The 13,105-nt window shown below is 36.7% G+C and overlaps 1 protein-coding gene across 2 annotated transcripts in view; it reads right to left on the bottom strand.

The window, feature by feature from the left end:
* Positions 1-13,105, bottom strand: part of RTKN2 (rhotekin 2) — a 148,718-nt gene that overhangs the window by 95,929 nt on the left and 39,684 nt on the right. For both annotated transcript variants that reach the window (XM_007963328.3, XM_073019113.1), the window contains exon 7: positions 502-596. In XM_007963328.3, the coding sequence (XP_007961519.2) occupies positions 502-596 (95 nt within the window). The remainder of the gene's footprint in view (positions 1-501; positions 597-13,105) is intronic.

Genomic DNA, 13,105 nt, shown 5'->3' with positions numbered 1-13,105 from the left:
AGTGGCAAGTGCTCATGCTAAGTTTTACCAATCTTCTTAATGACCTAACCCCCTTCTTCAGTTTCCTATATCTTTATTTATTTAAACTATAACTACCACTACCATCCAAAGAGAAAAAGGTTAAGGAACCCTACTTTCTCTTTCTTACATTCTCTGCTTCCTACTAACAGAAAGGCTGGCTTCCTTGATTTCAAATTTCAAAATAAGTCAGGTATTTAATTTCCAGCTAGAAAGTGGTAAAGTCATAAATTCCAAGTCAAAAACAAGGATTGAGCGTACCCGAGACCCTTCTTTTCCCACTAAGCCTTGCAAACAAATCTCAGCGTAGAGAAAGGAAAAGAAACTTTTCTCCTTTGGGGAAGAGGGGCATATATATTTGAAAGAACCAACAGAATCACTCATGTCTCCATTATTTAAGCCGATATCCACTTGAGGGGAACATACTATAATTAGAAATATAGGCAGAATATATATAATAAGTAAAATATATACTATACTTACCATTTCCATTAATAGACAGATTATGGGTCTTGAAACTATCCTCAGCACTTTCCAAGGTTAGGGTAGTGTGAGCTAGCAAATTATACTTTACACCACTAATAGTAAGAAAGAAGACATGTTTTAAGTATTTTTGTATTTCTACTACTACACAAAATATTTGTATGTTCAACAACAAATAATAACCTGATTTAAAGATAAGCAAAGGACTTGAATAGACTTTTCCTCAAAGAGAGAACAAGATCCAGCATTACATTCTGATGCACTACATTTCTCTAAAGACAGAAATGTCTATTTCTCTTTTGTTGACAAATGATCAACAAAACATAAAAAGATGCTCAGTATCATTAGTCACTGGGGAAATGGAAATCAAAACCACAATGAGATATCACTTCATATTCATTAAGATTAGTAAAACAAACAAAAAAACCCAGCAACACATGTTAGCTGGTATGTGGATAAACTAGAACCTTTGTACATTGTTGGTGGGAATGTAAAATGATACAACCTCCATGGAAAACATTTTGGTGGCTCCTCAAAAAATAAGATATAAAATTACTGATCCAGCAATTCTACTCTGATATACACCCAAAAGAACTGAGAGCAGAGACTCAGATATTTATACACCCATGTTCACAGCAACATTATTCACAATAGCCTAAGTAGAAGAAATCCAAGTGTCTATCCAGGGATGAAGGAATCAGCAAAATGTGGGGTGTGTGTTTGTGTGTGTGTATATTCACATACATATACATAATGGAATATTATTCAGCCTTAAAAAAGAAGAAAATTCTGACATACTACAACATGGATGAATCTTGAAGACATTACGCTAAGTGAAAATAAGCCAGTCACAAAAGGACAAACACTATATGATTTCACTTATAAGAGGTACCTAGAGTAGTGAAATTCATAGAGATGGAATCTAGAATGGTGGCTGCCAGGAGGAAAGAATAAGGAAATTAGTGTAGGGTAGGTGCAGAATTTCAGCATGAGCAGATGAAAAACTTCTGGAGATGGAGGGCGGTGATGGTTGTACAATGTGAATATACTTAATGCCTCTGAATGTATACTCAAGAATGCTTTACCACAAAAAAAAATTTAGATAGTAATGATATTTTTTGATGATACAAGTTATTGATTTAGCAAGTTTATCTCTATATTTTGTCAATAAAAACCTGCAAATTATTTGTTTTAATTCACACAAATGTTTCTCTGAAGGGTCCCCGTTCATTTTTTTTTTTTTTTTTTTGACTCACTGCAAACTCCACCTCCTGGGTTCACGCCATTCTCCTGCCTCAGCCTCCCAAGTAGCTGGGACTACAGGCGCCCACCACCACGCCCGGCTAATTTTTTGTATTTTTAGTAGAGACTGGGTTTCACCCTGTTAGCCAGGATGGTCTTGATCTCCTGACCTCGTGATCTGCCCGCCTCGGCCTCCCAAGTGCTGGGATTACAGGCGTGAGCCATCGGGGTCCCCATTCATTTAATAAATATTTACTGAACACTTAAAATGTGCCAAGTCCAATGCTAGGTGATGGGCATTCAATGGTAAACAAGATCCAGCATTACATTCTGATGCAGGCAGAATGAAAAAAAGAGTAGGCATAGGAATAAACCAAATACCAGCATTTGCAAGTTGGAATGCAACTTTTTCTATGAAAGAAACAAAGGAGATGAGAAAACTGAGGACCTGTGGTAGGTAGGTGAACTGGGGAAGGATTTTCTGAGGAGGTAACAGTTATCCAGTCATAAAAGAATCTAGCCAAGCAAAGAATGCAGGAAAATATTCCAAGCAGAGTGAGTATGTGCAAAGGGAGGGCTGAAGGAAAACCAGTGTGGCTGGTGCACAACAGGCAAGCAGCAAGCATGGTGCAATGCAAGGCTGGAAATACAGGGAGTGATGAGCTCACCTGGAGGCTCTGTGAGCCCTTGGAAGAGGGGTGGATTTAATTCTTAGCAGGAAAGTTGATAAAAAGTGGAATGACAGGGTCTGATTTACATTAATTTCCCAGGGACAAAGGCTGTCTTCTTGACCAAACTCCAGCCACACTCCTCTGAGTCCTTTTCTCAACTAGGCCTCAACCTGGCCCTCTAAGGACCTGAACAAACACTAGCATTGTTTTTTGCAGCTCAAAGTTGCATCCCTAAGATGTCTTCTTAAAGTGCCTGCCTGTGAAAACTCAAGGCTGACAAAAGAACTTACTGTTTGTTCCAGCCAAGAGCTGAAAACAGTGCCTTTGTCTTTCAGTCTCTGTGGGAGGGTAGGAGACTAATTTTGATAAATACCAGCTAGAACACCCAGGTGGGTTCCACATGGACCAATCCCCCCTTCCCACTATCTGGAACTTTTCACTTAGCTAACTCTGAGCCTGACTCAACCTCTCCCAATTTCCTCATTCTCCCTTTAAAATGCCCAGTCGCCTCTACACAAATCAAAGTTGAGTGCAGTTCATGTGTGACTCTTCTTACTGTAATAGCATATTACTGATTCAAATCTATCCTTACCACTTTAATTAGCATCCAGCTTTGTTTATTTTTCACAGAATGAATCTCCTTCTTCTGGTTATCTACATCAGAGATTTGAGGGTTTTTTCTATAGTGTGAGGACATGGAGGACTTCATTACACTCATTCCATTTTTTTCCACTATAGTTCCCTTTGTGGTACTTATGTTAAAATAGCACTCTTACCAAAACACCTAGAATTTCTCATGATGAATTTCATACTCTGGCACTTCGTGGTGATAAAAAGTGAATTTATGTTCAGTAACAACTGTATTTTCTTTTCTTTTTTCTCTGTCACCCAGGCTGGAGTGTAGTGGCGCAATCTTGGCTCACGGCAAGCTCCGCCTCCCAGGTTCATGCCATTCTTCTGCCTCAGCTTCCTGAGTAGCTGGGACTACAGGCACCTGCCACCACACCTGCCTAATTTTTCATATTTTTAGTAGAGATGGGGTTTCACCATGTTAGCCAGAATGGTCTCGATCTCCTGACCTCGTGATCCGCCCGCCTTGGCCTCCCAAAGTGCTGGGATTACAGGAGTGAGCCACTGCGCCCAGCAACAACTGTATTTTGTATGCTAGTAATCCTAATTTTTTTCATGATTTTCTTGATTTTATTTTATTTTTCAAATCCGTAAAATCTCAAAACATCAATGAGTATATTAAAAGAGAGAGAGAGACAAAGAGAGATATAGAAGACAGTGATGTCTGATGAGAATTTATATTAATTGTGCTAGGTGTTATGTTTCATAAACCTCCTTTGTTTCTTACTAAATCTTTAATAAGATCTCTGTATTACAAAGAAAAAATATGCATACACTTAGTAAGTATGCAATGTATGCATGCACTTCAATAAATAACAGCATACTCCATAGAATACTACTCCCTGGGAGAATGCCTCTTGGCTTTTACTATACAGTCATTACAGACCAAAGATAACTCTCTATACCCAATGTTTTCGGTCAATGTTTATATAAGAAAATTTATGTTTCTGTCTCCATATTTCAACATAACATTTTAAACAAAACAATGCATGAGTATATTTTTGAGTTACAGTTCTGAACTGGTATAATGTCAGACTCACACTTAGGCTTTTCAAAAGTTCACTATGTATCAACAAATCTTTACTGCTGCTAGAACTAAGAGAGGGACAAGTGGCCATTCTCTGCTATTATTCACTTATTCTGAACAAGTTTCTACAGTGTCTTTCACAGTAAGCTCTTATTTTCCCCTATTGTTCACAAAATGAATCCCAAAAAAGTTGAAGTATTAAAACTGTGGAGAAAGAACCAAAGTAGGCTGGGCGTGGTGGCTCACGCCTATAATCCCAGAACTTTGGGAGGTTGAGGCAGGAGAATCGCTTGAACCCGGGAGGTGGAGTCTGCAGTGAGCCAAGATCGTGCCACTGCACCACAGCCTGAGTGACAGAAAGAGATCCTGTCTCAAAAATAAATAAATAAAAAGCAATCTAAGTAATTGAGAACAGCAACTACAATGAAAGAGCAAATGTGATTACACACGAACTGCCCACTAACGTTCATATTAGTTGTTTGGTTATCAGGGTTCAATATGTTAAGCATTATCCCAACATAATAATTTGTCCCTGAAAAATGAGTTTTATGGAACTATATAGAAAACTAAACAGGAGTTTTAAATTGATAACACATTATAATGTTTCCCACTTAAAGTAATGGGAAGTAGACTCACTGTGAGCACTTTAGGGCAGAATATGTTATTTTCAAGAAAAGATTATTGACAATAAGTGGGGTTGCCTGCATTTGCCGGGCACTGTTCCAGGTGTTAAAACTACAATAATCAACGAAATGGGGGAGGAGAATGTATAAATATGTAAACATACATTTATATATTTATCTACTTTTCCTGTCTTATACAGGAAGAAAAATAGATAGAAAAATATATATCAGGCCCATGAAGCTAAGTAAAGCATGGTGAAGGGATTAAGGTGAGGGGAGACTGCTATTTCAGATGGCCCAAGGAGAAGAAGGCCTATCTGCAAAAGTAACACTTGAGTGAAAATCTGTAAGGAAGAAAGGAGCTACAAGAAGAACAGAAGGAAGAGTATTTCAGGTAGAGGACAATACATATAAAGGCTAAGGTGAGTACATGCTAGGTGTGTTTGACAAACAAGGAGGACAGTGTGACTGGAGTAGTGAAGGAGGCAGAGCGATTTGAGATGTCCAAAAGGTAAGTAGGGGGCAGACAGACAGTCAATACCACAGTCCTGGTGGGGCATGGCAAGGAACAGTGGATTTGGAGTGAAATGTGCAGCAAATGGTAGGTTCCGAGCCCTCCATTAAATGAAGAGCAATGAACAAAGACACGAGCACTCCATTAAATGAAGAGCAATGAACAAAGGAGACAGGCAATGAATAAATGGTTACTGAGGTCGAAGAAAAATCAAGAAAGTGTCATTCTAGACGGCATATAAAAATCATGTACTATGATCTGACTTGTATCAAAATTAAATGATCCCTCTGGCTGCTGTGTGGAGAACAGACTACAGAGGCCAGGAGTGAAAAATGGAGACATCGACTAAAAGGCTACTGAAACTGACCAGGCAAGAGCTGTTGCAGGCCTGGAATAGAATGGTGGTGGTGGGGTGGTGAGAAGTGGTTCAGATTCCTGATACATTCTCTAAGTTTCAGTGCAAAGACAGGATGTGAAAGCAAGGAAAGAATTAAAGACATCTCCAAGGCTTCTGGTCCAAGCAACCAGAAAAATGGAATTGTTATTAACTGAAATGAGGCTGACTGAGAGAGAAACAGATACAGGAGGTAAGAATTCAGTTTGGAGCAAGTACATTTGAGATTGTTTTTGATATCTAGATCATTATTTGAGATTGTTTTCAGTATCTAGATGCAGCCAGGCAACTGGATATATGAGTCTGGAGTTAGAAGAGGAATAGGTATTGGAGATATAAATTTGGGAGTTATCAGTATATACATGAAATTTAATGATAGTTAGTTAGGTGAAATCCAAGGACCAAATACTGGGACACGAGCACTCCATTAAATGAAGAGCAATGAACAAAGGAGACAGGCAATGAATAAATGGTTACTGAGGTCGAAGAAAAATCAAGAAAGTGTCATTCTAGACGGCATATAAAAATAGTATTTCAAGGAGAGTGATCAATTGTGTTAATACCAAAAGGTCCAGTAAACTGACAATCAAATGTTGCAACATTAGATCACTGTTGACCTTGACAAGAGTAGTTTCTGTAGGACGGGATGGAGGTAACATGAGGTAAGCCAAATGAAATGGTTCAATAGAGAATGGCAGAAGAGGAAGTGGAGATAGGAATATAAAAAATTATTTTCCAAGAAGGATAGTTAAGAAATTGAAAGTATTTCAGCATGTTTATAAGTATACAGAAATGATGCTGTACAAAAGTTGGTGATGTAGGATAGGAGGGGAGGAAACATACAGGAGCCTACTGTGAGTGAGAAGATGGGATCTAGTGCACGAGTAGACAGGCCTTAGATGAAGTGAAGGCAGGTCACAAGAAAGGAAACAGCAAACGCTGAGGCAGATGTGGGTAGGCTGGCAGATTTGGAGGATGGAGCATATTTAAGTTCTCTCCCAATTACTTCAGTAGTATCAATGACATATGAAACAAAGTCATCAGCTATGAATGAGGGGCAGAGAGAAGATATTGGCGGTTAGAGAGAAGACATGTGAAATACTTACCTTGAAGAGAGGTAAACAGAAGACTGTAGAAAAAGAATTGCTCAGTCATACTGAGAACCCACTTAAGGTTAGGGATTATGTATCTCAAGTAAGACCAGGAAGTATAACTGTGTTTTTCTCTTGCTTCTTCATCTATTCCTCATGAGTACGAGTGCAAAGGAGCTCAAAGTAGGAGTTAACCAAGGTTGGAGTTTTTCCAAGGAAAGTATGACAAGAGAGATGCTAGGAAAGGATAAAACAGTAAATTATGTATTCTAAGCTGGAGTCAGAGTACTGAAGGGAAGAACCTGGAAATGTGGGAGATGGTGGAGAGAGTGGGATACCTACTACAAAGATTACAGAGGACATGCAATTACTAGTAATGACAAGATCTAGAATGCAATCACGAGGGTAGATGGCTGAAATTGAAAGAGGACAAAATTACTGGGGCAAGGTCATGAAACCCAGAGGTCAAGGTATTACATGGGCTAATACTTGTATTATTCTTAACACATGTATGTTAAATCTATCAAGAAAAATATCTGAAATGGTAGGATACAGAAAGAAAGAGAATGAAGACACTTTTGGGTTTTATTTTGAGGACCAACACTGTAATTTATTCTCATTGACCACTAAAAAAATTGGAGTAGTCTTCACTTTAGGAAGAGTCATTTCAATATAATGTAGAATGTTAAACACTGCTACTAGTGTGCATAGGAAGGAACTATGTTATTCACTGCATCTGTACTGGGTGCACTGAAGAGATGGCATGTTTAGAAGGCAATTTGTGTGGCAGAATTGACTAAAATTATGTGATAACCAAACTATATGTTTAAATTTTTTTCTTGGGCCTTAAGAAATGATTGTGACTGAGACATCTTTTAACTACTTTAAGGTTAATATGTAAGACATTTACCTCTATTTCCAATGAGTGACACATAACAACATGAAAAAAATTATTGATAGCCTCCTCTAAAAACAGTTAAACTATGATATAGCCAAATAACAGATAATGTGGCCATCAAAATAATTATGTAAAGACTGGAATAAATTCTGAAGAAAGTTGAATGTGCAGTATAGCTAGACATTTAAAAACCTGAAAGTAAAATATCAGCTCAAACTGATAAGAAGTATTTGGTTTAGAGTAAACTATGACTAACTTTTTTTCCTTCTAGGTTCTATTTCCAAGTTTCTATTATTCTTTTTTTCTTTTTCTTTTTGTATTTTGAGACGGAGTCTCGCTCTTGTTGCCCAGGCTGCAGTGCAATGGCACGATCTCGGCTCACTGCAACCTCCACCTCCTGGGTTCAAGTGATTCTCCTGCATCAGCCTCCCAAGTAGCTGGGATTACAGGTGCTCGCCACCATGCCTGGTTAATTTTTTGTATTTTTTTTTAGTAGAGACAGAGTTTCACCACGTTGGCCAGGCTGGTCTCGAACTCCTGACCTCAGGTGATCCACTCACCTCAGCCTCCCAAATTGCTGAGATTACAGGCATGAGTGACTGCACTGGGCCTATTATTTTTCTAACAAAATGATTAATGTGGTTAAGTGGTAACAGGATGAAAACCACCCCTAGGAATCAACTGCATGCAAAGCATTGTCATACTTCATCTCTATGTGCAGTTTAAGGCACTTTGACAAGCAACATCTTTTTTAAGGTTCAAAAAAACTACTAGAGATAGGCAGGGCAGATATTTTGTTCCACATTTTCAGATGAAGAAACTGATGTTCAGAGAAGGTAACTGACTTGCCTGTAGCTAGCAAGAGGTATACTGGAAAGAGAGCCCCAGTGTATCATATTGGCTTTATAACTCATTAAGAAATAGTTTAAGATACTTTTTCTTTTAAAACAAATAGTGACCACATTTTACTAAACTGGAAGAATTTTGAGTGCAGGGATCTATTAACCTTTGAATTTACCAAATGACATAACTGCTGGATAATCATTTCTACAATGATTTAATTAATTATGTACAATAGTTGAGTAACTCCTTAGTTACGTTTACAAACTGTATTATCTGTCACATCACCAAATCTTTAAGTCTTGTTCCTCAAAACATAAATAATCCATGTATTCTGAACAAGTGTTAGGATACATGTTTCATAAGTTTAATCATATTTAAAATGTAGTATTAGTGGCTTATTTTTTAGAAACAATACATCTTTTGTCAAGTAAATAATCACTCTGAAGTTTACCAGTTTTCACAAGATGATTGTTTAGAATGATGTATAGTTAAAGAATAATGTACTAAATAGTTATCAAGGAGCATAAAATAGTTAATTCAGCTATTAGATGCACTGGGAAAGTCTGGCTAAAGGAATTTTAGTAAGCTAAAGTCCACAATAAAATGAATAAATGAATCTTATCAGGGAGCATACTAAAAATTACCAAAAATGTTCACTGTCTTCTTTCAGATCAAACAATACTTTATGGTATTCCAAGTTGCTTCATTTTTAAAACATGACTAACTACAATGCCAGTGCTTCCAAAACCAACAGTGACCTCACTTTTAAAACATTCTTGTCAGGATAACATTTTCTTTCTAAAACATTACACTCATTCCTTTTAGCCAACCCTAATATTGAGTTCCCAAAAGTTTAATCAGCTACATTTTTTTTCTATCAAATAGGCCAATTGTTACATTTTTTTGGAGGAAGGGGAATGTTATGAAAAAAAAATGGCTGCTTTAAATGGTAGTCTAAAAAATGCACTCTTGTCAGGAAGAACGGCTATATTTGGTCACATGTCATATTACTAGGGAAAATTTTATTATTTTATATGTGTCCATTTTGGTTAAAGACTAAAATCTGTATTAGAAATCTTCGCATTGACCTAGATCACTTAACTACACAAAATGATCTCCTTACGCATTCTGAATTTTAAACTCCTACCACGGTGCTGAAGTGGTCCAGTTAAGGAAGCATCAGGTAAGAGTAGTCCTGGGCTATGAGTTAACCTAGCAGACTCTAGGGTCATACTACAGTATCAACAGAATGCTGGTATTAGAAGGACATGATTTGTGAAATGCTGTAAAAGGTTTTATTTTATCTTTTAACCAACTTTAATGGTATCAAATAAACAAATGTCATGCAAGTTTCAAGGGGGAAATGTTCATAAAGAAAATCAGTGTTTGGATTCAAAAATAAACCAAATAGAATGAAAAATTCTGAACAGGAAAATAGATACTCCAAGATAAATATGTCTGTCTAGTAAAAAGAACTTAATGCACAAAAAATTTATTCTCAAAAATTCCTCTAGGCTTCAAAAAGAAATATAGATTAAATATGGTTTTCTTTTCTCTCTCTCTCTCTTTCTATCTCTCTCTCTCTCTCTCTCTCTCATGGCATGATCACACAGCTCACTGTAGCCTCAACCTCCCAGGCTTGGGTGATCCTCCTGCTTCAGCCTCCTGGGTAGTTGGGACTAGACCTGGGCTGGTTTTTTGTATTTTTACTAGAGAAGGGTTTCACCCTGGTGCCCAGACTGGTCACGAACTCCGGGGCAATCTGCCTGCCTCAGCCTCCCAAAGTGTTGGGATTACAGGTATGAGCCACCGCCCCCGGCCTTAAATATAGTTTCTAACATCATTTAAATGATCTCCTATAAAATTATAAACATAGTTTAAATGAAAACATGTGGCTACATTTTATAATCCTATATCAAGTTTCTAAACCGTGAAGTTTTACCATGAGTTTAAAAAAAAAAAGGCCTAGAAAAAGCACTAGTCTGGGGACAGTAAAAATAGTAACCATAATGGTAACAGAGCTTACTACAAAATGCTTCCTTTATAAACCAAATCCATGAATTATCTTATTAAATCTCATAATTATCCTATGGAGTTGAGATATTATTATTTATTATTATTGCAGAAGGAAAAACAAAAACTCAGAGAGTAAATTAATCTCTCTTGGGTGACAGAAGTAATAAATTACAGAAATTAAAAATTGAGTATTCGTGGCCATTCAATGAAGTTTTAAACTATTTAGGAAGTACATTCACTGTTTTTACATGCTGTAAAGGTGCATGAAACTCCAGAAATGTTTCTGAAAAGCTTTCTAAAAAGAAATGATTATGTATGAACATCTTTGCCTTTCATATGAGAAAGTGAGGGAAAAAATGTAACTTTTCTATCATATAGTGCAGTTGGCTAAGAGACACTACTGGTCCTATCATTTTTAAAATAGGAGTTTTGCTACTTCAAAAATGTAAAAATTACTGAACTGGGTAATTATCTCTAAGGTCTCTTTCTGCACTAAAACCTGTTTAAACCTGGAAATAGAATTGTTTATCTAATCATCAAAAAGAATTAATCCCACCACCTTAGACTGAATTAAAGTACCTTCCAGCAAATCCTTGATATAATATTAATGCAGAAAAGTTTTAAAGATGGTCTAAGATCTAAGAGAAGAAAATGAAAGGTCTCTTGCCTCCTTTTAAATGACATTTATATTGGAAAGACATCTTCTATGACTGTTTTTCAGAATGTGGACTGGGACTGATTCATGGGTCATGAAATCAATTTAATGATTTACAAACAGCATTAAAAAAACTGAAAGCAACAGAATAAGAAAATGCCTGATAATTACATTGTAAATAGTAAGGGTTAAGAATTACTTCATAAAATCTATCTGCTTACATAACTGTGCACTCAGTCATGATGTAAAATGTATTTTTTTAGCATAAGCATCAATCCAAAGAGATTGAAAGACACTATGCTAGAGTGTCAAAGTATATTTTGCATGTAATACATCTCACATGAAAAGAGTAATTTAATTAAATTTTGATGACTGGCGTTTCCAGGATCTATACCTCAAACATTTTGCTTTTTACAATACAGTAAAATTACTGACATGCTGAAGAGCCAACTCTACGAAACATGCAAAGAAATTCTAGGAATGCAGCTTGATCAACAGTGTTCCAAAGAAACATCAACAGAAAACTATTTGTGAAGAAACAAATACAATGTTTAAAGAAGGTATCTGAAGGAAACCACGCTCCTTGGAGAAATGGTGATTCCAAGTCTTGGCAGAAAAATACAAGGTGAAAGGGGAACATCTTACTGTGTCAGAAAGCAAAAAAGCTATCAAAGATTAGGTTGTCTCAAAGGATGTAGAAGTCAGTTTAACGGTTTCCCACTGATCAAAGATGAACAACTTGGGCATCAAAGAGAATAGCAGATTGAAACACAAACATCATAAAAATTCAAGGCTGGGTGTGTTGGCCTCACACCTATAATCCCAGCACTTTGGGAAGCTGAGGCAAGCGAATGATTGCTTGAGCCCAGGAGGCTGAGATCAGCCTGAGCAATGTGGTGAAACACTATCTCTACAAGAAAAATACAAAAATTAGCCACCAGGCGCAGCAGCATGTGCCGGTAGTCCTAGCTACCCAGGAGGCTGAGGCTGCAGTGAGCTGAGAGCTCCACTGCGCTCCAGACTGGGCAACAGATCCAGACTTGTCTTTAAAAAAAAAAAAAAGAAAAGAAAAGAAAATGCAAGAGTTCAAATAAAACAACACTGATCACCTCCATGATTGCTACGGTTTCAACTTAATATTCTAAAATCTAGTAAACAGAAGAGTCAGGCATTTTTTTCTTCCCTTTCCTCCACCAATGTTATTGTAGTTGTATCCAGAGAGTTTACAAGGACACGTTCTTTGCAAGAATTCCAGTTTGGAAGAAAAATGCAGGGCAGATATATAAAGTCACCAAATTATAATCCCTAATAATAAATGATGAGCCTTGACTGTTAAAAACCATTAGATAAAAGACTGATAGAGAACTTTATACCTGATAGGTTAGGCTGGCAACACCTAAACCCACTGATCAATTTTAACATTACTGAAAGTGGGACAAAGCCTCCTACTAGAAGCTAGTAGGAGGTACATCTAATAATATGAATAGTATTCCCCTAAAAGAGAACTGAACCTAATCAGTCCTCTAGATCTAACTGCAAGGTTATAGGAAATACAAGGGCCAGAAAAAAATGTAAAAAAAGACCACAAAGATGCAATCAACTAAATTCAAAATATGGAAAATTCTACAAGACCTAGTCTCTTCAATAAATAATGACAAGAAAAAAATAGGACAGGAAATTGTAGTAGGTTAAAAGAAACTTAAAAGATTCACTTTAATGTAATATTGTAGACCTTGTTTGGATTCCGATTTGAACAAATCAAAACAGGATTTTTTTCCAATATTGGGCAATATGAATATAGACTGGATATAAAGGACTTATTTTTTTTTTAGTTAAGTATGATAATAATCATGTGGTTTTGTTAAAAAGAGATAAAATATTTTCCATAAGAATAAAGCATGATATACATAGAGCAATTTAATTAGTAGATTAATAGGTAAAGAAATACCTTGACATGCATGTAGTTCCTTTCCAACAACATTTCATTTTTTTGGTAGATA

This window comes from Chlorocebus sabaeus, chromosome 9, assembly GCF_047675955.1.
Source record: "Chlorocebus sabaeus isolate Y175 chromosome 9, mChlSab1.0.hap1, whole genome shotgun sequence".
NCBI classification, from domain to species: domain Eukaryota; kingdom Metazoa; phylum Chordata; class Mammalia; order Primates; family Cercopithecidae; genus Chlorocebus; species Chlorocebus sabaeus.
This window is presented reverse-complemented; position numbering and strand designations above follow the sequence as displayed.